This window comes from Phycodurus eques, chromosome 7 (assembly GCF_024500275.1).
Source record: "Phycodurus eques isolate BA_2022a chromosome 7, UOR_Pequ_1.1, whole genome shotgun sequence".
In the NCBI taxonomy this organism is placed as follows: Eukaryota; Metazoa; Chordata; class Actinopteri; order Syngnathiformes; family Syngnathidae; genus Phycodurus; species Phycodurus eques.
In genome coordinates, this window is record NC_084531.1 from 31,423,113 (window position 1) to 31,450,212 (window position 27,100).

At 48.4% G+C, this 27,100-nt stretch overlaps 3 protein-coding genes across 3 annotated transcripts in view; all 3 read right to left on the reverse strand.

Annotated features, from left to right (window-relative positions):
• Positions 1-6,384: 6,384 nt before the first annotated feature.
• On the reverse strand, positions 6,385-7,346 carry LOC133405380 (somatostatin-1-like). Its single transcript, XM_061682261.1, has 2 exons — positions 7,224-7,346; positions 6,385-6,600 (listed from the first exon to the last, which is right to left on the reverse strand). The coding sequence occupies exons 1-2, from the start codon at positions 7,344-7,346 to the stop codon at positions 6,385-6,387; spliced, it is 339 nt and encodes a 112-aa protein (XP_061538245.1).
• A 5,945-nt stretch (positions 7,347-13,291) lies between these two features.
• sst1.2 (somatostatin 1, tandem duplicate 2) lies at positions 13,292-16,199 on the reverse strand. The gene is made up of 3 exons (XM_061682262.1): positions 16,028-16,199; positions 13,593-13,786; positions 13,292-13,486 (listed from the first exon to the last, which is right to left on the reverse strand). Exons 1-3 carry the CDS (start codon positions 16,197-16,199, stop codon positions 13,292-13,294), a joined length of 561 nt encoding a protein of 186 aa, XP_061538246.1.
• A 1,474-nt stretch (positions 16,200-17,673) lies between these two features.
• LOC133405383 (collagen alpha-5(IV) chain-like) overlaps positions 17,674-27,100 on the reverse strand; it is a 42,739-nt gene continuing 33,312 nt past the window's right edge. The window contains 16 exon segments of the mRNA XM_061682264.1: positions 17,674-18,261; positions 18,339-18,511; positions 19,728-19,842; positions 20,099-20,276; positions 22,768-22,980; positions 23,432-23,530; positions 23,616-23,741; positions 25,542-25,613; positions 25,714-25,786; positions 25,861-25,992; positions 26,059-26,151; positions 26,153-26,244; positions 26,309-26,356; positions 26,440-26,541; positions 26,631-26,711; positions 26,803-26,929. Coding sequence (XP_061538248.1) covers positions 18,180-18,261; positions 18,339-18,511; positions 19,728-19,842; positions 20,099-20,276; positions 22,768-22,980; positions 23,432-23,530; positions 23,616-23,741; positions 25,542-25,613; positions 25,714-25,786; positions 25,861-25,992; positions 26,059-26,151; positions 26,153-26,244; positions 26,309-26,356; positions 26,440-26,541; positions 26,631-26,711; positions 26,803-26,929 — 1,806 coding nt within the window. The 3' untranslated portion in view covers positions 17,674-18,179.

The window sequence follows — 27,100 nt, forward strand, 5'->3', positions numbered from 1 at the left end:
TTACCCAAAAATACAGATCATTGTTCGGGATGTTTAAGAATATCCATCCATCCATTTTCCGGACCGCTTCTCCTCACGCGGGTCGCGGGCGTGCCGGCGCCTGGCGCGGTCCAACCTCAACTGTATGTATTTTCGTACTTTAGCACGTTCGGCTTTCACGAGCGTCCGTACAGCGACGTAGTCGGCGCTACGCGTCACGCGCGTGACTCGGCTCATCGTCCAACGACGCTGTTCATTTAGGACCGCAAGCGTGTTTGTCCCAAAATAATTTGCAATCGTTAAAGTCGTTTGAATGCGTCACGATTGCGAACCTGTCCGACGTTCTCTCGACGGACGCGACGGGCCAATAGGATCGAGGCAGACTGTGTCCGCCTGTATCACGCACGGAGCGTGTGTCTCTTTTACAGAGATATATGCACGTACTGTCATGGGTGCGTGTGTTCCGGTTGTTGTCTCGTACGCACCTGCTCCTGAGCGCATCTTCTCCCCCCGTGCCTGCGTGGCTTTTCTCCGGGCACTCCGCTTTCCTCCCGCATCCCAAAAACATGCACGAACTGGAGACTCTAAATTGCCCGTAGGTGTGACTGTGAGTGCGAATGGTTGTTGGTTTGTATGTGCCCTGCGATGGGCTGGCGACCGGTTCGGGGCGTGCCCCGCCTCCCGCCCGATGACTCCGGCACGCCCGCGACCCGCGTGAGGAGAAGCGGCTCAGAAAATGGATGGATGGGATGCTTGGCCAACAGGGAGAGCCAATCCCACGGCTGACTTGTGGGCGAGAGGTGGGGCGCACCCTAACCCACCAACAGAGGCACGTGCCCAGAAATTTAGATGGAGAGGACCCTGGTGCGCACAACCGAAGACCGATTTGTTTGTTTTGTTTTGCTCCTCCTGCCTTGCAACTAACCAGCGAGCAGTGACCGTGATTTTCGGTCTGATCATTTTGGCTGTATACGCTGTACGCGTAATACAATTGGTTAGCCAGTATGGCGGCCTTGCACACTGCTGGCTTCTTTGTACCTGCACGGGGGTCGACCGCGCTGACGAGCGCAATCCACGCTCGCTGTTTACGCTGTTTTGAAAATGCGCTGCAGTTCTCCTCCAAGCCGGGGGTGTCGCTACGCGAGGTATTAGCTGGGACACCAGGGTGGAGTTTCCTCTGCATTTTATGGCATTTCCGGTAGCCGTTTTTCCTTTCCTTTCCGGAACAAGGGGCAAAGCAACAACGATGGCGACCGTAGAACAGTTCCTGCTCGAACTAATGGGCCTAGATGACCAGATGATACGTTTAAGTATGCTGCAAAATCCATCAAGAAGTCGGCGGCATGTGGAACCAGGCGGAACGCTGAGTACGTCATCACAGCATGTGACTAAAATGGACCGATCACGAGAGATGATCTCCGCGACATTCTACACGCAGCAACAATATTTGCCGTGTGCGCGTCAAGTGACGCCTCCCCTAGTGACCTTCACCCCTGCTGCTGCTGCGAATGATAATCCTATCAATAATAATCAGAACAAGAGTTATGTTCTTAATACACAAAAGCAATCCATGTGAGAAAATGCCATATTTCACACACACACGCGCGCGCACACAAATACGCAACACCCTGTTGGAGGGTTTACGCTTTCTTATAGCAAGAGTAATCCCTGTCATTTGTTCACAGATCAAATAATATGTAAAATTTATATTTTCTGGTGGGGAGCAACAGCAAGAATCAATGAGGCTTGCAATACTTCAGGACTAAAGTATTGAATCATTTTGTCTACCAAATCATTTGCATGGACTGCTAGGTGTAATATTTAGCCATTTTCTCACTGTGACCGCCTGTAGTGATGCTGCCGGATCCTTCTTCCACTGAGATCTGTCAGCTTTGCGCATTTTGGTTTGCGTCCGGTGTGGGGCGGGGAGGCGGAGACGACCTGCTTAGGGCTCGTCCGCCGCTTAGCGTCAATTTTCGGTCGCACCGCGTGGCATAACGGCGAGGGTGCGCCAAAGTCACCGATCGTAAACGCACGCCGCGTCCCGCGGGCCGTAATCTATACCGAGACTCCAACCGGCGGCAGACACTCCATCGGCTCGGCGTGCACGGCGCGCGCGACCGACGCCCTCGTGCGCAGCTTTGTTGACATAAGCCTACTCTAGTAGTCGTCTTGTATTTTTTGAATAGTGGTCTGCAATTATGTCTTATTAAAAGATGGCTGTGTATTAGAAATTGTATAGCAATGATCCTATTCAAAAGAAAACAAACAAAAACATTATGATTGCCCAGGTCAGCCTGGAATGGACCGGCCGATCGAGAATTGCCACCCCGCCCCTGGCCTAAAGTGCAATCAGCTCCCCCACCCCCCCACAAATGGGTCCCCACAACTGCTCAACAGTGAGGAACGTGCTAAACGCAACACCCCCCTGCTGCCTTCATTCATGTGTGTGTGGGAGAAAAATGCGTCAACAGAAAAGTCAATAAATCGGCCTCTCACACGTATATTCACACACGTGCTCACACACACAAACACACACACACCTACGGCTACCACACACACACACACACACAATAACTCATGCACAGGATCGCACGCACACAATAATGTATGCGCAGACACCCGCGGACAATCTCACAAATACACAAACACACACAAAATAACTCATGCACGCGCGGACAGGCAGATGAATGAAAGGAGGTTTGCAGAATGGACAGACTGATCGGCGTTGATCAATACATTTTGTGGCGGATAAAAAAAAAAAAAAAAGAAAGGTCACATGAGCTGGCAGCCTGTTGATAGGGTTTCCACGGCAACGAGCTTCATCTGCTGCTCTCTCATTGGTCCAACAACAGGCTGCATGACCTCTCACCTCTGCCCAAGCCGGCCCTCTGTGTGTGTGCGCGCGCGCGCGCATGTTTCGAGTTATTGTGAATGTCAAGGATGTCCAAATATTCCCAATATCGCAAAATTAAAAGTCCTTCGGAATCGTCGTGGTCTCGTCTCAGTATCAAAGAATGAGCTGTTGTGCTTCAAATTTGGTTTCGGTTGGCTATAGAGTATGCCGCGTCGCCAAGCAGGCTAAAGCGCTCTACTTCCTCATTAAGAGTACAAATGCACCTGATTGGACGCGTTAACCCACGTGACCACTTATGTACGTCACAAAAATACACCGATTGGCTGACTGGCCCACGTGACCGAAAGGTTGCGTCGGGAGGGATGCGGTAGCCGGCTAGAAGGGCCTCAGACCCTGTTTTTAGTATGGACGGATCACAAGAACCTTGAGTATCTCAAGTCTGCTAAAAGATTAAATGCTAGATGGGCTCTATTCTTCACAAGATTGAATTTCACGTTGTCCTACCGATTTGGTTCTAGAAATAGTAAGCCAGATGCACACCCCTAGGACTCTTTCACTGGGTGTGGGGTCACGCCCGTACTGCAACAAATAACTCATGGTTCACGACCCCTTGTCCTGCATGCTTCTTCTCCTGCCCTCGTCCTGTTCCACCCTCACAGGGTGTAGCACTCCAGCCCCATGCAACACTCATATTGAATGTTTCATTGTTGTACATAATGGAATGATTGACTTCTCTCATCCTGTTTCCAATGAGTGCTTTGTCTTTTGTCTTTGTATCTCTCTCCCTTCTAGAAACTTTGTTCTGTTCGACTGATCAAGTCTGATTCTCAGTAAACCTCAATTATAATAGCACAGCGGAAGTTTAAAAACGCCACTCTGACACAGTAAAACTGTTCCGGCGTAAAAGGGATACAGATTTGGCATTCTGCTTGATCTAACAGCCGAACAGGACAAAAAAAAGAGAGTAGAAAAAATACAATAAAAAATTGGTTGGACTTGGTTTTGTGGTGTGTGATTCAAGAGGGCTGAATAAAGATGGAATACGCTGCAAGAGCAACACACTTTATTATTATTCACAATCATACAGTATACAATAAGGTAAAATATAACATGGTATCAAAGTAGAGGTTCAGTTTCGAGCGACCTCCTCGGCAAACAACTCGGACTCACAAGAGACGAAGCTAAGAGTCGAGAAACGTACCTCGATTAGTGCAAGAACTAAATCCAATCCAATGCACTATATTGCAGACACTGTTTCCACAAACGACTGCACGAAAACCGCCAGACATTCGAACGCTTCTAACGGATCTAAAATGACGAGTAAAAGATTTGTGGCTTATTGACAGGAAACTTGGCTCTTTTTAGAGAACCAGCTCTTTTGGCTTGGCTCACTAAAAGGGCTCATCTATTTCCGCTCCCAAACGGCTCTCCAGATTTTTTTGTTACTTAAATAAAGGCGTTACCCAAAATAATGTCAAATCTTGCATACAAATGTAATGTTTTTTCATGTTTATCAATATAAAAATATGCCTTTGTTGTGCGTCCCTGCTTAAGCTACTGCCCCGTGACCTGACCTCGGATAAGCGGAAGAAAGTGGATGGTTGGATGGATTATTCACGCTGCACAGTGCCACAAAAAAATCTTAAATACATAAGCAAACTTAACTATTTATAATTGAACTACTTACACGACTACTTTCAGCTTTTCAGAATAATGTGAATGAATAATGCGTGCAATCGAAAAGTGCTATTTTTGTCATGAGTGGAGCCCTGCAGGCCTTTTTGTTTTGTTGGAGCCTGGGTGGCGCTTTGCGCTCCTCTCGCCCTCCCTCTCTCTCTTCACAGTAATCAGCGTCACCTTTCATCAATCAGCCCTCATCATAACCTGCATAAAAGCCCGCCAGATCCCGGAAACTCTCGCCAGAGTATTAACGCTCTCCTGCGTGCTCCCTTCGTGTCCCTCGCCGAGTCGACTTCTTCCACCACGCCTGTCCTCGCCGCCGCCTGCCACACGTTCCCTGCCTCAACAATATCTCAAGGACCACCTCCATTCCCCTTTTTCAATAAACTTTTCATCACAAAAAAAAACAAAAAACAAGAAACCGGATGGTACCTCGCCCAGTTCCAGAGATCTATTGAAGATCTGTGTGAAGACTGGAGCAAGCTGGTCCGCGCAGAATTTGAGGCAGGATGGGGACACGAGGTCTGGGCCCGCCGCTTCGTTGATCTTTTGTTGTTTAAAGCAATGTCTCACGTCCTGTTTGTGAATGGCCAACGCAGAGGTGCGACGGTGGCCGCGGGTGGCACGGCTTAGTGGCTGCGTGTCCTTTTCAAATCTGCTGTCTGAGCTTAACTTCCCTCCGTGGCGCCGTCTTCGCCTTCTCCATGCGCCATAGAGTGCAGCTGCTCTGCTAGTAAGTATCTCCAAGGAAAAACTTGGTGGATTTGTGAAAGTTGGCAAAAGAAAGTAGACTCCCTCATGTTTAGTCTAATGTTTAGTATTCCCCAGTGTAAGTCACGTAACGTCTCCTAAGATCAACCAAAAAGACAAAACCAAGGACAATACTAGAGAGCGCATTAGCGAGATGTTGCGCCATCTTGGTTTGTTGAGCACATTGTGACAGTAGCGCTCTTTAGTGGCGTACGGGTGAATGTTGATCTCAAGTCAAAAGTCACGGGTGACCGAACATCACACGCACAGAGAATAACGATCCCGACTCCCCGGAACCACATATCCCTCCGCCAATACATTACGGTAGTCCCAAAAAAGAAATAATAAAATAGTGGCACGCCATGCAAATACAGATATTAAACCTGACATACTTCCCTCCCTTCAAATTAAATGTCCACTTTTCAAATGAAAACATATTACAGACGCTGCTCAGTCAAATAAATCATGCCACAATATCACTGAGTGGAGGAAAACAAAACTCAGGATTGTCATGCCTTGAAGAGCCTTCCCGCAAATTTGGGGACTCAAGCAAAGACATCACTTTTAGTAGGCAGTATTCAATTTCTAATATATATTATATAATATATATTTCTAACCTTCAAATATATATATATATATATATATATATATATGTGTGGAGTTTGCATGTTCTCCCCGTGCCTGCGTGGCTTTTCTCCGGGCACTCCCATTTTCTCCCGCATCCCCAAAAACATACATGAATTGGAGACTCTAAATTGCCCGTAGGTGTGAAAGCGAGCGCAAATGGTTGTTTGTTTGTTTGTATGTGCCCTGCGATTGGCTGGCCACCAGTTCAGGGTGTGCCCCGCCTCCTGCCCGATGACAGCTGGGAAAGGGTCCAGCATGCCCGCGACCCGCGTGAGAAAATGGATGGCTGGATGAATTTCTCAATGGTCAGTTTTGCTATTGTGAAAAAATTGCGTTTCGGAGTTACAGTATATGAATGGAAACATCGGACGGACGGGGCTAGAAATTCACAGTAACACGTGACTGAGAAGAAGACGTCATCCAAATGTTTTTATTGAAAGTTGGCATGAAAAAGACGAAGAGAAGCGAAAGAACACGAAAGGAGGAGCCGCTCAGCAGGACGTGAACGTTTTCCAGAAGAAGTTCTTGCATCCCGCTTTCCTCTCGCGAGGCCCCACGAGCTGGGCGAGCCCGGGAGCTCCGGGGCGCTCCTCGGCTTCCCCGGACCGCCTCTGCCCTCGCTCGTCCTCGTCGTCCTCCGTCGCCTCGTTCTCCATCTGGAGGAGGTCCCAAAGAACCACCTCGGCCAGGGACGAGTCCAGTAGGTCCTGAAATCATCATCATCTTCATGGTCCTTTCTTAATAGCTGATTTGAATGCAAACTATCCTACAAGAGAGGATATCAAATACAAGGACAACACAAACGAGGCAGCAGTAGATTTGCTCCTTTGGTCCAAATGTCCATCAGGAGTGGGAAGAAGGAAAACAAAACAAAAAAACTCACTTTGATATTAATCATCAAATAGCAACTTGTATACAATTTACATGAAATATCGGGTCCATGTAAGGCCATCATGACAGTCACGCTAACAACCAACTGCTTTTTTTTAGTTTATACCTGATTTAGAGCTCTTTTTGGTCACTCTTGCTTGCAAATCTTTTCAAAGCAAATCAGAGAGCTTTTCAGTTTTCAGTGCATTCGCAAAATCATTCCGCAACTTCACCGATGGAGACGCATCGCTGACGTTTGCCTTTGGAATACTCAAATCGGAAAAATCACTTCAAACATTTTTGAAGGATGCGCCTGACATGATTGATGTAAAAAACACACACACACAAACATTCACTTGCACACACTCACACTTACACAAGATTTGTAGTCAGGTTGATGTTCAAAAGTTTATCAAGAAAGCTTCTTGAAAGGCGTGTGTGTGTGTGTGTGTGTGTGTACCTGTTTATAGGGCCCAAGTGTTCCGCCGCGTCTGGCGTTAGCACGCGTGAGCGCGGCTGAGGAGGCGCACACGCCGAGCAGGAGCACCAGGAGGCACCAAGAGGAGGACGAACCCATCTTCATGCTCAGTGCGTGTGTGCACGTTTGCGAGTTGGAGGGCTCCATCCTGCCACGGCCGCTCTTATAGGGCCGCGCTGACGTCATAGCGTGCGCACGGACACTTGCGCCAACACGCACACACAGATGATGATGATGCTTCCGCCCCCCACAAACACTTTAGTTAAATGATCCATCTTCATGCACTTCATCTTCTTTCCCACCAGGCTTCTCGCTCTCTCTCTCACACACACACACACACACACACACACGATCCAGATCAACACACTTGAGTTGACATAACGCACATTTTTGTGGCCAGCTGTCGTCAAGTTTGTCACGTTGGAGTGGAAGCGCACGAACTAACGGACAAACGAACGGACGGACGGACGAAGACTAATGGAGACGATCGAGCACCTGCTCCAATTCTGGCCTTATTCATACAATTCCTTCATTCAGTCATGCAATATTGATATATTTCTGGCCAAATAAGCTGTATATAACAACCTATTCCAATTGTTCTCAATTTCTTGGGTGCAAATAATGACAAGTTCATCTGGAAAATATTCCCATTTATTAATAATGATCTCGTCGCAAATCATACGAGCGATGTAGGAACAAAAACGTTTACAATTTCAACAGTCTTCCGTTTTCTCATTTCCACACGTGCAACTTACAGATCAAAGTGGATCGATATAATTATGGGGTGTTTCCTGTAAAAAAAAAAAAAAAAAGCTCTGGAAATCATTGCACATTTGTAAATGTTGACAAGCTAAAGTGATTCGTCACACTAAAAGCCAACGAAAGCGAACTTCCCAGTAAGAGCGAACGGCTGTCCGCCTGCCCGGCCAACGTTTACATGAGAGTTGCGGCAGTGCATGAAAACAAACAAACAAACAAACAAACAAACAAGCAGGCAACATCTTTTGAAGCTGCCGACTGACATCTTGTGCCTCATTTTCACAGAACTGTCGCACATTTTCTATGACGTAGCCTTTGCTTCGGAAACTTGCAAACAAGTGCATCAACATCAGAACGCATTTACAGTTTTTTTGACCGCATCAACGCCGAAATCAAAAGTAATGGACGATCGTCAAAAAAGAGCAAAACACGGATCGGCTCAGATTTGCCCCACAAGCACAATTTCAGCCTGACACTTTTTGCAAAACCCGAAACACACTCGTGTCACTTCCTTGCGATTCCGCAGCGCTGACGGAGCCAATCGGTTCAACGGGCTTCATTGCAGACGTACCGATCGGATTGAAGCGCTAGCTAGCTAACGTGGCATGCGGGCGAGTTCTCCCGTCTTTGCGACGTTGATGAATTTCTCAGAGAGCTCGTGTCGAGTATTTTAGGGACTGCGGTTTCATTTTTTCAGATTCCTTTTCTTTTTATTGTAATTGTGACCTGTGTTGGATACAGTGTTTGATATTTTATGTTTGTCTGATATTTGCTGAGCTTCCAATGTTACGCACACTACTGTAGTGGCACGAAAACTGGCACACGTTTTATTGTGCTTCTCCATGTTGACTGATAAAATCAATTATATTTTCATCAGTCTGCAGCATTGCTTCGGTGAATTCTTGTATTGTAAGTTTGCACTTTCAGAAAAACAGTCTCAAATCAGTCTGGCGAGGACTAAAATGGCTAACCAACTACAAGCGATCATCCCCCCCCCCTCCCCCCAAGCAGAGGACAAAAGAGGAGTAGCTGACACCTTCTGCAGATTTGAAAAGGACACTTTCACACCCCACACCCACCCAACCGCACCACCGACCACAATCACACCTCTGACTTCTGCGTTGACATTCCACAAACAGGATGTGAGGCGTATCTTCAAACAACAAAAAATCAACAAAGCGGCGGGTCCTGAACTTGTGTCCCCATCCTGCCTCAAAGTCTGCGCGGACCAGCTCGTTCCAGTCTTCACACAGATCTTCAATAGATCTCTGGAACTGTGCAGGGTACCATCCTGTTTCAAACACTCCACCGTCATCCCCGACCCCAAGAAACCTACAATCTCGGGTCTGAATGACTACAGGCCTGTCGCCTTGACATCTGCGGTCATGAAGTCCTTTGCTGGACCCCCTCAAGTAGTGTCACGGATCCCCTGCTGGACCCCCTGCAGCTTGCCTTCCGAACAAACAGGTCTGCGGACGACGCAGTGAACACAAGACTGCACTTCATCCTAGAACACCTCAACGGCCCGGGGAACTATGCGAGGATCCTGTTCGTGGACTTCAGCTCTGCGTTCGACCCCCTCATCCCCGAACTCCTTTCCTCCAAGCTTCTCCAGCTCATCACCTGCCATCTGCCGGTGGATTTACAGCTTCCTGATGGGTAGGACACAGCAGGTGAGGCTGGGGGAGGCCACCTCATCCACACGCAGCATCAGCACCGGGGCGCCCCAAGGTTGTGTGCTCTCTCCGCTGCTCTTCTCTCTCTCCACGAACGACTGCACCTCAACGCTGTCAAACTCCTGAAGTTTGCAGACGACACCGCAGTCATCGGCCTCATCAAAGACGGCGACGAGTCTGCGTATCGACAGGAAGCGGAGCAGCCGGAGCTTTGGTGCGGCCGAGACAACCTGGAGGTGAACACGCTCAAGACTGTAGAGATGATCGTGGACTTCAAGAGGCGTCCTTCGCCACAAGGTGCCCCTCACGCAGTCCAGCTGCCCTGTGTCAACCGTCGAGACCTTCGAGTTCCTGGGAATTACAGTCTCTCAGGACCTAAAGTGGGAGATCAACATCAACTCCGTCCTCAAAAAGGCCGAGCAGAGGGTGTACTTCCTGCGGCTTCTGAGGAAGCACGGCCTGCCGCGGCAGCTGCTGAGGCAGTTCTACACAGCGGTCATCGAGTCGGTCCTGTGTTCTTCCATCGCAGTAAGACACAGACAATTAGGACTGCTGGAAAAATTGTCCTTGAGGACTCGCACGCTACCAAAACTAAGACAAGAGAATGCAAAATCCTCTTGGACCCTCCGCATCCTGGTCACCACCTCTTCCAGCTCCTTCCCTCAGGTAGGCACTATCAATCAATGCAAACTAAAACCAGCAGACATTCCAACAGCTTCTTCCCTCTTGCCATTAAATTGCTCGAGGCTAAGTGACTCTCTGTAGTGTGTTTTTTGTTTTTATGTCTCAAAGTATTTACTGTCAAAATGGCCGTGCAGCAGTGGTTGTGTTCTCTGTCCTCACGGTCCGGATTGGATCCCCTGACGGGCCGGTTCAGGTCCGCGGGCTGTACGTTTGACACCTCAGCTTTCAGCAACTATTTGAACACAAACGGTGCATCACTACATGTAGACAGATAACGATACCAACAGGCAAATATACTTTATCCTCTGTGAAAAATGACTAATATTAGGGCATCGTACTGTCATCGACAGTAGTAGTGGTAGTAGTAGAAGTACTAATCTTTGTTTTTGGCTGCACGACTGTATTAAAGAGTACTTCCTCCTGGTGGCCAAGTTATGTTAGGATATGGTTAAGTTATGTTTTTATAACGTAAAATGTTACAGAATATGACGAGGTGAGGAGCCGACCTTCCCGTTGAGAGAAAAAACAAACTCGACCACTGCGGGTCTCGGTCGCTCGGGTTTTAAAGCCTGAACGAGGAAAGGCCCTCATGGGTGCTCGTTTCCTTGTCCCTTGCGTCCTCGTGTCCTCCTTCCTCATATCCTGCATCCTCGTCCTGTTGACTGTCAGACGGGCAAACTGTAACTTTGTCCGTCGTGTTTACCAGAATGCAGCTGTGACTTGCTGGGGGGAGGGTTGTGTGCGTGTGCGTGTGCGTGTGCGCCCGCCCGCCCGCCCGCCCGCCGCGTCTTTGCGCCCGATTATCTTGGGCGGACGGACACATTCACCTCCGGCGAGACGTCGGCTTGGTCGCCATGCAACGCGGACGTGAGGCGTTTGCGCAATCGGCAGGTTTGCCACGTGCGACGGTGACGACCAATCAGCTCAGAGGCGACGTGTGATGTCACGTTTCGCGGCGTTCAATCCCCGGCCCCGCCTGTGCGGAGTTTGCATGTTCTCCCCGTGCTTGCGTGGCTTTTCTCCGGGCACTCCGCTTTCCTCCCGCATCCCAAGAACATGCATGAATTGGACACTCTAAATTGCCCGTAGGTGTGAATGTGAGTGCCAATGGTTGTTTGTTTATATATGCCCTGCGATTGGCTGGCAACCGGTTCAAGGGCGTACCCCGCCTCCTGCCCGCTGATAGCTAGGATAGGCTCCAGTACGCCCGTGACCCTAGTGAGGAGGAGCGGCTCAGAAAATGCATGGATGGATGAAATTCTATGGTTGAAAACGATTTTCAAAGGTTGACGTCGAGACGTGGCTCCTCCACAGGGATCAGTCCTGAACCCCCTCTTCTTCAGCATCGACACAGGTGATCTGCCAGCAACAATCTCCAACAAATTTGCATGTGCAGATGCCCTGGCCATTCCGCCCTCTCCAAGAGACGGGACGGATGCAAGCGGGAACCTTAAAAGAGGAGAACCCGCAACCTCAGAACCGTGAGGCGGATGTGCTAACCAGTCGGCCACCGTGCCGCCGCAAGTATTCATCTTGTTTTCATTTCTTTTCTTTTTCTATTTATGTCACAAGTCGAGACTGTAATCTCGGACCTTGGGTATCAAATTCTGTGCCATATCATGTGTAAATGTGTGTTGGTATGACAATTAAAGTCCTTGAATCCTTTAACCGGAATATGGTACCTCCGGAAATGAAAGTAGTTGAAGCTCAGTAAGGCCAAATCGTTGTCAGCAGCCTCCACGCTCACAACAGGGAGGCACGACGTGATCTTCCGTTAGATGCCCGACCCCCTTATCTCAGCGTGAAGCTGGAAAAAATTCTGCCGACACCCGGAGTCATTGCGCGAAAAGTAGACAACACTCAACCAACAAGTAGAGTAGAGAACACTCAGTAAAGTAAATTTGTATAAAAATCAAGTTTATATAGCAGAGAATAATTTTTACATGAACCTATGTACATATATGAAGCAACAGTAAAGAAAGAGTCGTCTACTCGATGAAATTTCTGGTGGGAGGAGCTAGCGTGGAAACAGACAGTTGCAATTAGGCAACTGAGATGAGCCGCGCTGGCTCATCTGGCTCGCCGCGCTCAAGATCTCGAACACTTGCTCCTCCGCTTGCCGCACTGGAACTTTGCAGATTCCAGCACCCACCAGTGCCGCACGTTGGGCGGATTGCAAATGGAAGATGGACTGGAAGAAGAGCACCTCCCCCCTGGATGCGTTCATTCCAGACGGCAGCCCTTCACCGCCAGGAATGGCTCTCCAGATCCGCCCGTGTCCCCAAACTTTTCCGTGTGTCCTCAGACCCGCCGCTCAGGCTTGACCGCCTTGGAACTGGTCTTGGCCTATTGGGGCACGTGGTCTGGTCCTGGTCCTGGCTGTCCAATACACACACAAACAGCTAAAGGATCGCCACAGCACTACCCGGACCGTCGTCCCCGCACCAAGAAGAACACGTGGCCAACAGCAGCGGCAACAACCTGCGTATTGGGTTACCATGGAAACGCAAACACTCACACAGCAAATGACAAAAAAGATACATATACCCCAATGCAAACCCATGCACCCACACAAACACAATTGCAAATGCGCGTACACGCACGTGTGAAAGTAATACGTCAACATTTGCACTGTTTGCTGTCCATTAAAGACTCATTAGGAAAGCACACACACACGCGCTAATGTGTCAACATTTGCGCATCCTGATCTCAATGAAAGACTCATTAGGAAAAACACACACACGCGCACTCCCACACACACATTCACACGTACACAAAAAAAAGACACACATGTTTCTGGTGTTTGACAGATAGGAGGCGGAGTCACGAAAGTGCGTGATTTCTCTCTTTAATGACGCAAGGACACAAATAAGTTGAAGTTTCTTGGACAAGAATTAACGAGATGCCAAGCGACCGATGAGCGGACGCCTCCTAACAGGAAGTGAAGCCTTTCCAGTAGAAGTTCTTGCATCCGGCCTTGCGCTCGCGGGGGGGCCCGTTGTTGGGGGGGTCCACCGAGCGCTCGCCGTCCATCCTAGCCGACGCAATATCGGACGGCTGCCGGATTTCGGCCTCGGGTGGCGACAACCTTGCCAGGAGATCCTCCACCGCTCGCTTGGTCCAGTCCTGAAATGCCGGCGGTGTCAGCGGCCAATCAAATTGCGGGGCACAAACAGGCAAACAAGCCCAAAGACTTTCTACCACAAAGACTTTTTTTTTTTTTTTTTTTTACCTGCAACAGGTCACGTTGTCCGTGCGCCAGTCGATGCGGCATCTTGAGGTGACGCAGCTCAAGCGCCACATCCCCGTCCCGGTCCAGGTCCAGATCCAGGTCCTGCTGTCTGTCAGGCTGAGAGGAAACGGCCAGGCTGCACACCAGCAAGCACGTGACCAACGGCAGCAAGGAACGCTCGCATCCACGCATGGCTGCTCCACACCACAAACCAGAAGAAAAAAAAAAAAAGAATGTCAAATTTTTCAATAACTGGACACTGAAACACAAAAGCTTGTTGCTAGGAGACCCCAAACAAAAGAAAATCCCAACAAAACAACAGATGGCAGTCTTCTTGTTTGTTGTCCCCTTGGGTGTTTCCACGTGCAGCGCGCCATCTTCTCCATGCCCGCCTGCCTTGTGCGTCCTCATCTGGAATGCCAACTTCTCTCACGGCATCACTTCCCGTTCGTCATGATAATCGCCAAAGGTCGCATCAAAGCAACTGGAGTCTTCTTGTTTGTTGAAGACCTGAAACGGCTGCTTCGTCTCTCAGCCGTTGCGCGGGCACATGGCGCAACATGGGTGGGCGGTTTCTTCGGGTTCATTTGCATCTCGAGAAGAAGGGACATCGTTTCCAAATTCTGGGTAAGGAGGACGGCAGGTTTGAAAGAGGTGTAAGAGAAGCCATCTATGTCACGCTAGAAAAGCCGTCTGGAAACAGAGGCGGAGCTTCGAGGCATCGCCTGCCGTCTGCCGATGACGTCCTGACATGTCTCTCCCGCAGATGGCCCTAAGCAGCTGTTTTGCCACATTGCAAAAACTCACAATCTTACCAGGAATATTAGTCTGACTTCTTGTCAAAGGTCTCAAAACTAATCTGACTCCACTTAAAATACAACTCATCACCTAAAAAAGTGAATTGTTTTGAGACAATTTTCAAGCTCATCTTGACTTGCATAATTCTAAGATTGTAAGATTGTGATTTTTTTGCAGCGCACGCAAGACAAGTGAACAACTGATTGGTATGCAGGACGGTCGTTGCACCCGATTGCGACCGCGGGGCGACTCCACTTGGATTCGAGCTAAAACGTCTTCAACAAACAAGAACCGTCCAGTTGGTTTCGTTCAACCTTTGTGGATCCCACCTGTCAACGTTCTCTTGGGTCTTGCTCTCCCTCTCTTGCCTGGCAGCTCCATCCTCATCATCCTTCTGCCAACATACCCGCTCGCCGTCCTCTGGACAGGTCCAAAGCACCCAAGTTTGCTCTCTCCGACTTTGCCTCCAAAACAACTGACCTTGGCCGTCCCACCGGTGAGCTCATTTCTAATCCTCTCCAGCCTCTTAAAAAGAGCTGCGCTTCCTGCCATCGCCTCAGCGCTTCCCCTTCGACCTAGCGAGACTCTCCTGTCACGACACCGTCCTCCACTCCTTCAGGTTCTTCACTTCCTGTGCACGCTCGCCATCGTTGCGGACTGTTGAGCTGAGGCATTTCAAGTCCTCCACCCTCGCTATCTCTTCCCCCTCCCTCTCTCATTCGTGCACAAATGGGTCATTTTCATACTATTGACCCACTGAATTTCCTTTTGAAAAGCAATCATTTTACTGATGAGTACTGGAATTATTGCCAGTTGTTATCCATCAAGAGGTCATAAGTCTTTCTAAGGAAAGGGATATTTTTCAAACTTGTTTTACCAAAATGTTTTTACCGTTAGGTGTCTGAAACAAATTTGGTTTTCTGATGACATTTCTGGATCTATTGGATTTTTCCCCGCTTTCCCATGAAAACGAACACAAATGCATCTTCGTGTCCGAAGACATGAAGATCCCTTTTTGCTGTCTTGGGACCTGTGATGTGGCAGCCATTTTGCATTTACACAATAGCAGACACCAAAATAAATGCTGCTATTTCTCAGATATTTTTGAATTTGTGAAAGTGTGGGAACTGTTGCATGGGTTTACCGTTACGATGATTGTATAAAGACAATCAGAGTGTAATTGCTTGAATGAGTAGTTGGGATCATTCATGCACTCGTATCCAGAGTTTGAAAGGGCAACACATGCAAATTGTGCTCCTCACATGATTTTATTGAACTGTTTGTCTTTACCGTTGTTGATGAAAGGATATGAAAATGACCCACATATTCGATCTCACTCTGGCTGATCTTCATTGCTCAGCTTGCCTCCACTTTTCGAAATGTTCCCGCAGATCGCGTCGTCATCTGGGAACATCGCGGTCCAAAATCATCTGGCAGCCTAACCATCAATCTCGCAAAGCGGAAGAGGTTCAATCTATCGATCACTCAATCAATCAGATCGCCGTTCGCCATCGTGTCCTGTCCGTACAACACGCAACTCCCCCAACAAAGAGAACGTGAGGAAGGCTGAGAAAAAGAATGTGAAGAATGCCAAAAAGGCAAATATGAGAGAGACGAAATACAAGACAAAAACTTACCGACTTTCTTCTTCTGGTTGCGGTTGCCGCTCTGGTTCTGATTGCGTTTGCGGGTCACGGTGCCGGCGGCGGCGGCTTTTTGAAGGCTGCGGCCCCGCCCCCTCGGACGGCGTGCCCTTTGATTGACAGGCCCGTGTGCGGAGACGGCGGAATGTCGCGGGCCAAAATCCATTAGAGCTGATTGGCCCTGAAAGGTTGGGGAGGCGTAAAACAATAAAACGGCAACACGGCCAATTAAGCCGCCGTTTGCGGATTAGCGCACTTCATTAGGAACTTTCCATTAAGGAAGACGCTCGCTCGCCCACGCCGCGTCTCGCCCGCAGCCTGCTTCCGACTTCAAAATGGTGACAACGTGATGGTGCCAGATCAGGCGAGTACGGGAGATGGCTTATGGTCGTCCAGTCGAAGGACGCGATCGTCACTCAAAGCAGACCGCTTGTTCTCGGCCTTTGATCCTGGACACCCACTTCCGGACTGTGCTGTAGCCTATTGCAGCTTCCCCTTCCACATTTTGCAAGCTTTCGAAAAGGTTTCGTGGCGGTTCACCTTCCAAATGAAGAAATGCATTCACGGCTCTCTGCTTCTGACGCGCATCCAACAATGAGCTCATTTCCAAAATGGCTGACGGGAAGAAGACAGGCTTTAAAAAAGCGTTTTGAAAGAAACCTCCAAACAAGTACTTAAAGGACAAACAAATGTAAACGATTAGTGGGTTAATTGAAATTGGGCTGAAGACTTCTTGACTGCCGCTCGTAAAATACGAAACGGAACCTCGTATTTGACATTTATGTTGAACACAACGTCCCACAATGTTGTGTGTATATATATATATATATATATATATATAAAATAATTACAAGTCATTCCAATTGTTTAAAACGTAACAATATGTCATTTCGATGATTTCCCCAGCCAGTCGTAATGTCCTTGTGTGGGAAAGCAGACCTGGCATGCAGCGCCCCATGGAAATCACAAGTGCTTTAAGTGTTTGAGAATCAGCATTGAATGGGTAGCCTGTTTACAACTAACGACGTACATGTTGACTTTGTGGTTAATGTTTGAAGAAACCAGAAGCCGGCGGGAGAGAAAAACAACCCTCAAGACTTTATTGTTTAATATCTTCCCCCGCCCGCCCGCTGGCTGTGCACTAATGAACAAGTCTTGACGGCAGCCGGTCACCATGGCGACAAATTAAACGCGCCGCCGTCGCTAAGGAGCCGCTAGCGTCGGGCATGACCGGTCTCTGATGACATGGCACTGCGATCTCGGTTTATCCTTCAGACCACATTCGGGGAACGCGTGATCGGCAACGGCAACTTCTGCTTCATTGATTTCCTGCCAATCACGTACGAGCGGCACCGCCGAGCCCGCCTGAGAAACGCCGGCCGTGCCGATTGGCCGTCGTGATGGACAATTCTTCGCTTTGACTTGCTAGCGCAAACTTGAGATACGAGCGCTGTAGCCTGGCCATTAACTCAACTCGCTTGACAGTTTGGCAAAAAGGAGCTTTGAAACAGTTTAACGCCACTCCCATCTGAAGTTTACTCTCAAATGAAACAACATTCCCTTAAGAACGGCCGAATACCTTAAGGCTAACATATATATAATAGAAAATGCCATAGACATGCTAACGGTTAGCATCAACGGTGGCAATTTTAGACACCTTTAAGCCATTTATTATTTGAACACAAATGGTACAATAGTCACAGGCCTACATTCTTTATCCTCAGTGAAAAACAGCTAATATTACAGGATCTCAATGAGTCACTTAGTAGTTAGTAGTAGAGAGCATTCTTCTTCGTTTGTCTGCATGACTGTATGCTAGTGCCTCCTGGTGGCGAGGGCGGGCACACCAGAAGGAGCAGCACAAAGGGCTGGAACGGATTAACAGCGTTTTGATTTCATTTCAATGGGGAAAGATGACTGGTACGAGTGTCTTAAGTTACAAGCATGGTCAACTCATATCTCAAGGTGCCACTTTGGGTGTCCATGGGATTGGTGGTGTCTTCAGGGTCAAGAGTATTGGGGCTATGGAGGGTGTCGTCTCGGTATGGATGATATGCGTTATGTCAGTGATGTTGCCGGTGATGATGATGACGTCTGCGTTGTAGTGGTTGTTGTGGTCGTTAGCGTCGGCGGTCCGTTCGGTCATTTACAGGCGCTTGGAGCAAACTCTGCAACGACTGATCAAATCTTCCGGCAGGTCCCCGGCTTCGGTCCGAGGCTTCGGTTTGCTGGAAAAGAAGGAGACGACTTGGAGGAGACTTTTCGGGTTTTGCTGGCAGGTGTCGACGTGGGTGCGTGCGAGCACCTGAACATGTGGCGCGGGTCCAGAGCGGCTAACCAGTACGAGTACGAGTCGGTGTAGAAGTTACACGTCCCTCTGCCGTGACACTCGATGAACGGAATCTTGCGGAAGTTCTCCAGACAGGATCCGGGCGATGACAGGGGCTGACCCGAACCCTCCGCCCCGACTCCCGTTTCCTGAAGGTCAATCAAAAACATGACTCGCTCGTTGGTCATATTTAGCAATACGGTAACCCACCGCGATAACGCAGATTTGAAGCGACGGTCATTTATGGGTTTTTACAGTACACACGAGAGCGTAGCGTTGTCTGGTTGTTAACCGTCTAAAGCTCAACGTTTGCCGTGTGCGTGTTGAGCGACGGCGGCACTCAGGCGATCAGCGGGTGTGCTAAGAATCTGCTCGTGCTTGAAAGAGCATCAGCGGCTGTTCTCTTCCTCCCGCTATCCAAGCCACCTGTCGCGGATTACAATTCATTCTAACTAGCGTTGGTAGGCTATATTAAATTAGCTAAAGATGTTTACTTTACTGCAGACGTGCAGTTGTTTAACATAAACCAGTTGGACTGTACGATGGATGCATTGCACTTTAGCTTCTTTTTATTAAATGTGAAACGATCCCAAACTTTGGACATTCTGTCTTTGACGGATTCTTTCCTCCTGGCTCGCGCTTATTGCTACGTGAGTCTGCAGTAAGGGTCAGTTTGGAAAAACAATCGCAAAATCCAACAAAAAAACAAACAAATCTGCGACGCACTATCCATCCATCCATTTTCTGAGCCGCTTATTCTCACGCGTGTCGCCGGCGTGCCGGAGCCTATCCCAGCTATCATCGGGCAGGAGGCGGGGTACGCCCTCAACTGGTCGCCAGCCAATCGCAGGGCACATACAAACAAACAAACAAACAAACAACCATCCGCACTCACATTCACACCTGCGAGCAATTTAGTGTCTCCAATTCATGCATGTTTTTGGGATGTGGGAGGAAACCGGAGTGCCCGGAGAAAACCCACGTAGGCACGGGGAGAACATGCAAACCCCACACAGGCGGGGCCGGGGATTGGACCCCGGTCCTCAGAACTGTGAAGCAGATGCTCTAACCAGTCGTCCACTGTGCCGCCTGCGACGCACTATACCCGCAAAAAGTGAGCTTTTACATTGCGAGGCACGACTATACTTTCAAAACGTATCTTTTCATGGTTTAAAGTGTGAGGGAGGGAGGGAGGACTAAAACTAGAAAACATGTTTTACATGGTCTCTCTACATTGCGGGTGGGTCTAAAATGTATAAACGGGGGCTCACTGGGAAAACTGGATGAATGTTTAGAGCTCAACAAAATATCGGAAAGCTGGCGTCGGACGAGGTGTTCCTAATCGTGCGTCCCGAGGACGCTCACCATGACGAAGGAGAAGCCGGACCACAGAGAATCCCAACCGGAAGGACACTCGGGAAGCAAACGCGTCTGACTGTGGACCGCCATCACGTTCGCCGACGACTCGCACACCGTACACCTGAAACACACACAAATGACATAAACCCACACAGACACACAAATAGCAAACACACGTCATACACATGCGTGCGCACCTTCGTACGTCTCACACACAGATACACATTCAAGTGTGTCTCTCTCTCACGCACACACGCAAATACATGGCACACACACAGAAACTTGTCTCACATGTGTATTACACGCGTTATGCATCACACACACACACACACACACACACACACACACATTCTCTGGGCGTTACAGGGCATCCCTACCGGCTGATGTAATTCTTCAGGAGCGGTCCAGAGATGAAGGGCACGGTGCTCAGCCCTGATTGGTCGGTGGACAGCCAATAGGAGTAGTCGTTGCGTGCGGCGTAGCGGCAGGTGCTGTCCGTATTGCAGAAGAGGAACGGCATGGTGCTAAAACGAGGAAGGCAGCTACCGAGAGCTCCTGAAGGCAGACCAGGGGGTGGTTCGGAAAGTCGGCAAATAAATCGCCACGTCAAGTCCTGTTCGGGTTTTGCACGCGTCGCCGCGACGCCCCGTTTAGCGCGGGAGATACCTTCCGGACCCGACAGGCCACAATCCGCAGCGCGACAGACGGTACACCCCGACGGCAAAATGTTGAAACGCTGACTGTGTCGTTCGCTTTTGCAAAAGATCACCTGCGCTCTCTGTGAAATTCTGAAAAGTATCCCAAACGTCACCATTTTGAAGAGCGCTACCAAATCCTGGTTATTGCGACAACACAGCTGCTCTCATGTTTGACTCTCTGCAACATTGTTGCCAAATTTTGCACATCTGTGTTGGGACACGGCGAGTACATGTGTACTCGCTGTGGTCGCCTCGTCACTGTTGCTGAGGACTACTGGCCACGTACGCGCTTGAGGACTATCTGCATCATCTGCACAATTGTCATAAAATAATTGGTTTTCTGATGACACAATTGTCATAAAAAAAAAAAAACACAAAAAGAATTTGTCTCCGGTAGTTGGAGCCGCTCTAGTAGGACAACAGACGGTCAATTGACGGAGAACGCTTTGGAGACAGAAAGACAAAAAACAGTCACTGAGCCATAAAGGGTTGCCAGCTGTCTGGTAATGCGACCGGATACACTCGTTACCGTGGCGACGACAACACGAGTGGATCGCGGCGACAATATTATGAGGACAAAATGGGGGAAAACGCGTGTTGGTGGTCACCGGTGCTCAGGAGAGGAAAGGACGTTCGTTTGAGGCTCGCTTGAGGTACGTTCACGTACTTCGAATACGATACGGCTCGCCAGCAGGCAACAAAACGTCGTGTAGCCTAGCAAGCTAGCGCTAGCACGAACGGTTGGACGTAAACATGCCGCCGTTCTGTCGAATCATACTCGAAAGCTTCGGAGTGGGTGGAGTAATTTAATTAAAAATAAAGTAATTTAATTACAGTAAATTACATTAATTACAGTACGTACTTCCTGCCATCTAATAGAAGACCATTCATTTGTTCTGTCTGTCACTATGACTCACTGGCATAAATCGAGGAACAACGATACATTATTTATTGTAAATATAAGGTTTTGAGCAATTTAGTACACAAGTATAAACAGTAAATGATCAGGTCATTTAAATAGACACATTCCTCCATCTCGTGATCGGATCGGTGATCAGTTATTGTTTTTTTTAAACTCGCTGATCACCGAAAACTCCGCCACTAAAACTCGCTGGCCAAAAACTCCGCCACTATCTCGAAATTGTCTTTAATCCCTCTGATAAAAATTCAAAGCTGAGCGGTATCCTTTATGTCATTAATTTCGTCCAGTACCAAGAAATACAATGTAAATGACTCTGCTTTTTTGTTTAGCTTGTGAGCTAAGTCTTCATTAATTAGCTCATCACGGCGAGTCACTGTTCTACGTGATAAGCTGATCTCAAATTTGTTCTTGCTTTCGGGACGCAAGATACTCGCTGTCTCTACCATGCGTTCTTTCAGAAACTCTCCTTGGGAAAGACGGTTGCTGGTCTTTGCTAGTTTGAATGCCAGCAAAAAACTTGGGTGGCAGTTTGTCAGATAAAGGTGTTTTGCTGACCCCGCAAGCTTGATGTTAACCGCTGAGACGTACCATCAGTTCCTGCGTTGATTGGTTGTGAGCATAATCAGCGTGCTTGGTAGAAAAGTGACGGCTGATGTTATATTACTTTAAAACCGCAACGGTTTCTTCACAAATTACACATACAGCCTTTGACCGGACTTTAGTGAAAAAGTATTTTGGTAGTTCATTCTATACTAAACACTCGCCACTCACTGTCGACTTTTCTTTTCTTTGGCCCACTCATGATTGAAGAAGGGTTCAGAGCAGTAGCAGAGTAAAAACAGAACAGCCAAAGTCAAATCAATGTATCACCGTACCTACTGCACTACCCGGTAGAACCACTGGGCAATACAGCACAACCTGGTGGAACCACTGGGCATTACAGGACAAGGTCAAATGAATGTAGTCATGATTTTGATATGATTTGGGCGATTCTGGACCAATCGTTGGTGGACCGGATTGAAACGATCAATGGGCCGGATGTGGCCCGCGGGCCGTAGTTTGCCCACCGCCGCTCAATTTCCTTGTGTGTTTTAACATACTTGGCCAAGAAAGATGATTCAGATTCTTTCCTGTAGTCCCTTTTTAATCAAGTCTTTTAGCTACTTAGCCTTACAAAAGCCCATCTAGGAACTGCTGTTGCAATTTTTGCAAATTAGCACTCGCTACAAACACTACGACACTTGCCTGGGATGCCTGTTTTCAGTTGTCTATGTTATTGTATCTGTCCCTATACAAATGAATTTAAAAAAAATTAAAAAAAACATTCTCTTTTTCCTCCTTTGCTTTGGTTCTGACCCGAGTACCAAGTTCCAACTGTGAAGGCGGTTCAACAGGGTGTGGGGTGTTTGCGTGTGGCACCGCGTACCCAAGTCCTGTCCGTGAGCTCGGTTGTTCCCGTTGATGAAGAGCAGGGAGAAGCCGCTGTACACCTCGACGGACCCAGAAGGGCAATCCGGTACCAGAACGTTCTGGCTGTGTCGGCTGAACAGGAATCCGTCCTTCTCGGGGGCGTCCACGCACGGACCCGGGGGACCCCGTGCGCCCTTGGCACCTGTGGGACCTCGTGGACCCGCGACACCTGCAACCCGGAAACATGAATTAGTGCTCTGACACTAGTGTGGTTCTGTTGTGGTTCCAGCGTGTTTCTGATATCATTCCAATGTGGTTCTAGTGTGGCTCTGCTGTGGGTCCAATTTATTCCTGATGTCATTCTGCTGTGGTTCTTATGCGGGTCTAGTCTGGTTCCAGTGTATTTCCGATGTCACGCTGGTGCAGGTCCGGTTCTGTGCCGAAGTGTATCACTGATGTCATTGTAGTGCATTCTTGTGTGGTTCTGGTGTGATTCTGATGTCATTCTAGTGTTGTTCTGGTGTGGTGCTGATATGGGTCTGGTGTTGTTCCAGTGCTCTTCTGATGTGGGTCTAGTACAGTTCTGGTGTGGTGTGAGAATCAAACTCTCAAGAGTTCTTCCACATTCTTCCTTCTGACTGGAACAGATGAACCATAGCAAGACCTTTTTTTTTTCGTACCTTTTATTCCGTGGTCTCCTCGGTCTCCGGTGTCCCCTTTCAGGCCTGTAAAACCAGGACCCCCTGTCCGGCCGCCACCCCCTCGCACTCCTTTTGGACCTGCAAGGATCACAAAGAATCCGGAGCTGCTTTTTTGGGATGTTCTGCAGTTAAAGTTCTTCATCAAACTGCTGCATTGGTTCACCTGGAGCACCGGTTCTCCCTCGCGTTCCTGGGGTCCCTGGCTGTCCTGGTGGCCCCTGACCTCCAGGCAAACCTTGGTCTCCTGCTAAGACCACCACCTCCCGGGACACGTCCTTACCCCTCGGTCCTGTAGGGGCGGTATTCAGCAATGTGCTCGCAAGTACCGTGGTACCTTGACTTACGGGTTGTTAAAACATACGAGTCGTCGTTTGGTCGTTTGTGTTGCGAGCCAAAACTGACATGATGTGCAAGCTTCAGATACGCCACTGCTCAAGTGAAGTGAAAAAAATGGAGCAGTACGCCCGGGACTGCGATGCACGGGCACGTGGGCAAGGAGAGCGACGGACGGCGAACACCCAAATACAAAATGAACACACTCGCAAGGAGCATGAAGGAGACCCTCCCGGCGGCCAACTCTTGGCTGCTGATGTCGCTTCACTAGGCCACGCCCCTTAAAGGCACACACCGACACATGAATGTACTACAGCAGGGATGGACAAGTGGTAGCTTGCGGGCTGCATGTGGACTGCGCCCTCACTCTGAGTGGCCGCCCCCTCAAGTCATAAAATATAGAGAGATTTTTTGGGGGCGGGGGAAATTGTAAACACGTTTTCTCTACTATACCTGTTTGGTTTTAAACTGTAATAGCACCATTCACCATATTACAGACATCGGTTCATCAGGAATAAGAAGCAATTTATATGTTCAATACATTTCAAAAGCAAGCCTTGTTTGCTTCGAGACGGTGTTGGGAGAGATCATTTTCTACGCGAACCAGCTCAAAGTTCACTTCACCGTTCCGAAAAGAAATGACATTTCACGATCCCGTCACAGATCATCCGATGCTTGACTAATTTGAACCACTGTACTGCACGACCAATACCAACTGCTGAACTCGTCACCGGAACTAAAAAGCTTTTTCCGCAGTTGACGTCCCGGTCGTCGCGCGTGTGAATAGCTTCATCTTTTTCCCATTTCACTCTTCATAACAAACTCCTATTCATGTGGAAAGCGTTTTACAAAATTGTTATGACGCTAGTAAATCTAGTTTGAATAAAGTAGCTATCTAGCTAGCCATCCATCTCTGCAGCACGGTGAACAGGTGGTTAGCGCATCTACCTCTTAGTTCTGAGATTTGGGATTTGAATTGCGGGTGCTCCGGGGCTTCCTTCTGCATTCCAAAACCATGCATATTAAACAATCAAGACACACACACAAAAAAAAAAACCCTGATCAAAATATTCATATAATTGCTATTTATTATTTTGCTGCATAGTTGGTATTGGAGTAATCAAAAATAATGAATAGTAGTCAAGTAAGTGTATCAGAATACATTTTTAAAGTAACCCTCCCAACCGTGCTGGGAGGTTAGTATGTCACACACAACTCATAGTCAGGGTTTCATGCACATAAAGTGCAACATAAACCCAAGACACACATTCAATGTCCTGATTAGGGCAAAGAAATTCAGCACTGAATGGCTCAATGCATGCTGGGAACCGAAGTTAATGCGAGAAGTATACCGAAGCTGCCAAGCTCTCAATTCGAAAGTAAAATTTTTCGACAGTTCGTTTAAAAGGAACGAGGAGGTACTAAAATTTGGGTCCTCTAAAAGCATTGATATATTAAACGCTGTAATAATGTTATAAATACGCATGAGAATGACATGCAGGACAAACAGCATAATAATATCCCAGTTTTGAGTGAGTTGATTTTTGTGAAAGAAAAATGCACAAAATGAGTTCTTGCACTTAATGTTGGTTTGCTGTGCAGCAGTTTTGTGCCATCTTTGAATGGTGATTTTGATGTGAGAGAGACCGCTTTCTTTGGAAATTCAACATTTTGTGCTTTTCATCAACACATCAAGTCATATAGTCCCCCAAATGTCTGACACACGCTGAACAGAATGTGGCCCAAGTGGTCCTACCTTGTTTCCCCGTAGGTCCTGCAGGCCCACGTGAACCTTTGATGCCCGCTGGACCTTTGTCCCCCTTCATCCCTGAAAAATCACAAAAATCACTAAGTGGGAGAGCCATCTCACACTAGATGTTCCGAAATGAGCCAGCAGAGATTAAAAATACAACACAAGGTGGTCTTACCAGCAGGTCCAGTAACCCCGGTATCCCCCATAAGGCCTTTGAGTCCTGGTGCTCCTGGCGCGCCGTCTAGCCCCTAAACACATTCCAATTGGATCTTTCAAACATAAACACGACTGCGACTGGAGTTTCTCTTGAACACGTACTGACCGGCCTGCCTTGTGGGCCAGGGTCACCATGGCAACCAGGGTTTCCTGTGTTACCTATTCCCCCTTTAGGTCCCTTCTCTCCTTTAAGACCAGAACCTGGGGGACCGGGGGGGACCTCGACACCCCGGGAGACCTACAAGAGAAGTGGAAAATCACAGATCGCGCCAAAACGATCAATCCACTCGAACAATTGAATCACCTCTTGGCCCCCGTTCTCCTGGCGGTCCTTTTCCTCCTTTGTCTCCTTCTGTGCAGGGTCCCTGCCTTCCACGAAGACCAGGAGGTCCAGGAGACCCAGGTGGACCAGCACAACCTTGATTTCCTTCGGGACCAGAAGGCCCTGGATGACCACAAGTACCAGGAGGTCCCTTTTCGCCGACGCAGCCTGTGGACAGACATAAGATTATTTATTCCGTTTCAAATGAAATGCAAACACATTCCAAACTCACCTGGTGGACCTTTTGTCCCCTCTGCTCCCCTGGCTCCGATTCCAGGTTCTGGAGAAAGAAAATAAAACTCGGGTGAGGTGAGACAGAGGCAAATGATCCTCTAAGAGCAGGATTAGTCCAAGTCCTTTTACCTCCCATGGCTCCTTTCTCTCCAGGAGGTCCTGGTATGCCATCTTGTCCCTGGTTTCCTCTGGGGCCAGATGAACCCGGGTCTCCAGGGCCCCCCTTGTTACCTGAAATGGAGACACAGTTGTCATGTTGTCGCCATGTCATTGTGTCGACTTTTATACAAAAGTCTAGCGTCCTGCTAAAACTGAGGCACCTGTAAGGCCGCTAGGTCCTGGAGGTCCGCTGACCCCCGGAGGTCCATCACAAGCTTTCTCACCAGGAGAACCTGGAGGACCTGAGACAGAGATCAGACATTCACCCGGATTATTCAAGATGAACCAGAAGAAACCCAACATGATGACTGAAAAAAAAAAAAAAAAATAGACCTCTGTAACCAGGTGGTCCAGCATTTCCTTTAGGGCCACAGGGACCACGATCTCCTGGAGGACCAAAGTCTCCTCTGTCTCCTGGCATCCCCTTTTGACCTGCAGGACCTGTGCAACCTAACTGTCCCTGGAAGAAAAAAATGAAAAGATTGACTCAAGACTTTGTGCTTGAGGTGAGAACATGAAGATCGTCTACTCACGAACATCAATCGACATACAAGATATACCAGGAGAAAAGATACTTTTTTTTAGGATTAGTGATGACAGATTAGATTGACTGATTTGATTTCTCACATCT

Excerpts from the sequence above, each read along its gene's own strand:
- sst1.2 (XM_061682262.1), bottom strand. The coding sequence starts at position 16,199 with ATGGATTTTGGCCCGCGACATTCCGCCGTCTCCGCACACGGGCCTGTC. Across the intron at positions 13,787-16,027 it reads CAACCAGAAGAAGAAAGTCG|CCATGCGTGGATGCGAGCGT; the intron begins GTAAGTTTTTGT and ends GGTGTGGAGCAG. Across the intron at positions 13,487-13,592 it reads GACAACGTGACCTGTTGCAG|GACTGGACCAAGCGAGCGGT; the intron begins GTAAAAAAAAAA and ends CCGGCATTTCAG.
- LOC133405380 (XM_061682261.1), bottom strand. The coding sequence starts at position 7,346 with ATGAAGATGGGTTCGTCCTCCTCTTGGTGCCTCCTGGTGCTCCTGCTC. Across the intron at positions 6,601-7,223 it reads CACTTGGGCCCTATAAACAG|GACCTACTGGACTCGTCCCT; the intron begins GTACACACACAC and ends TGATGATTTCAG.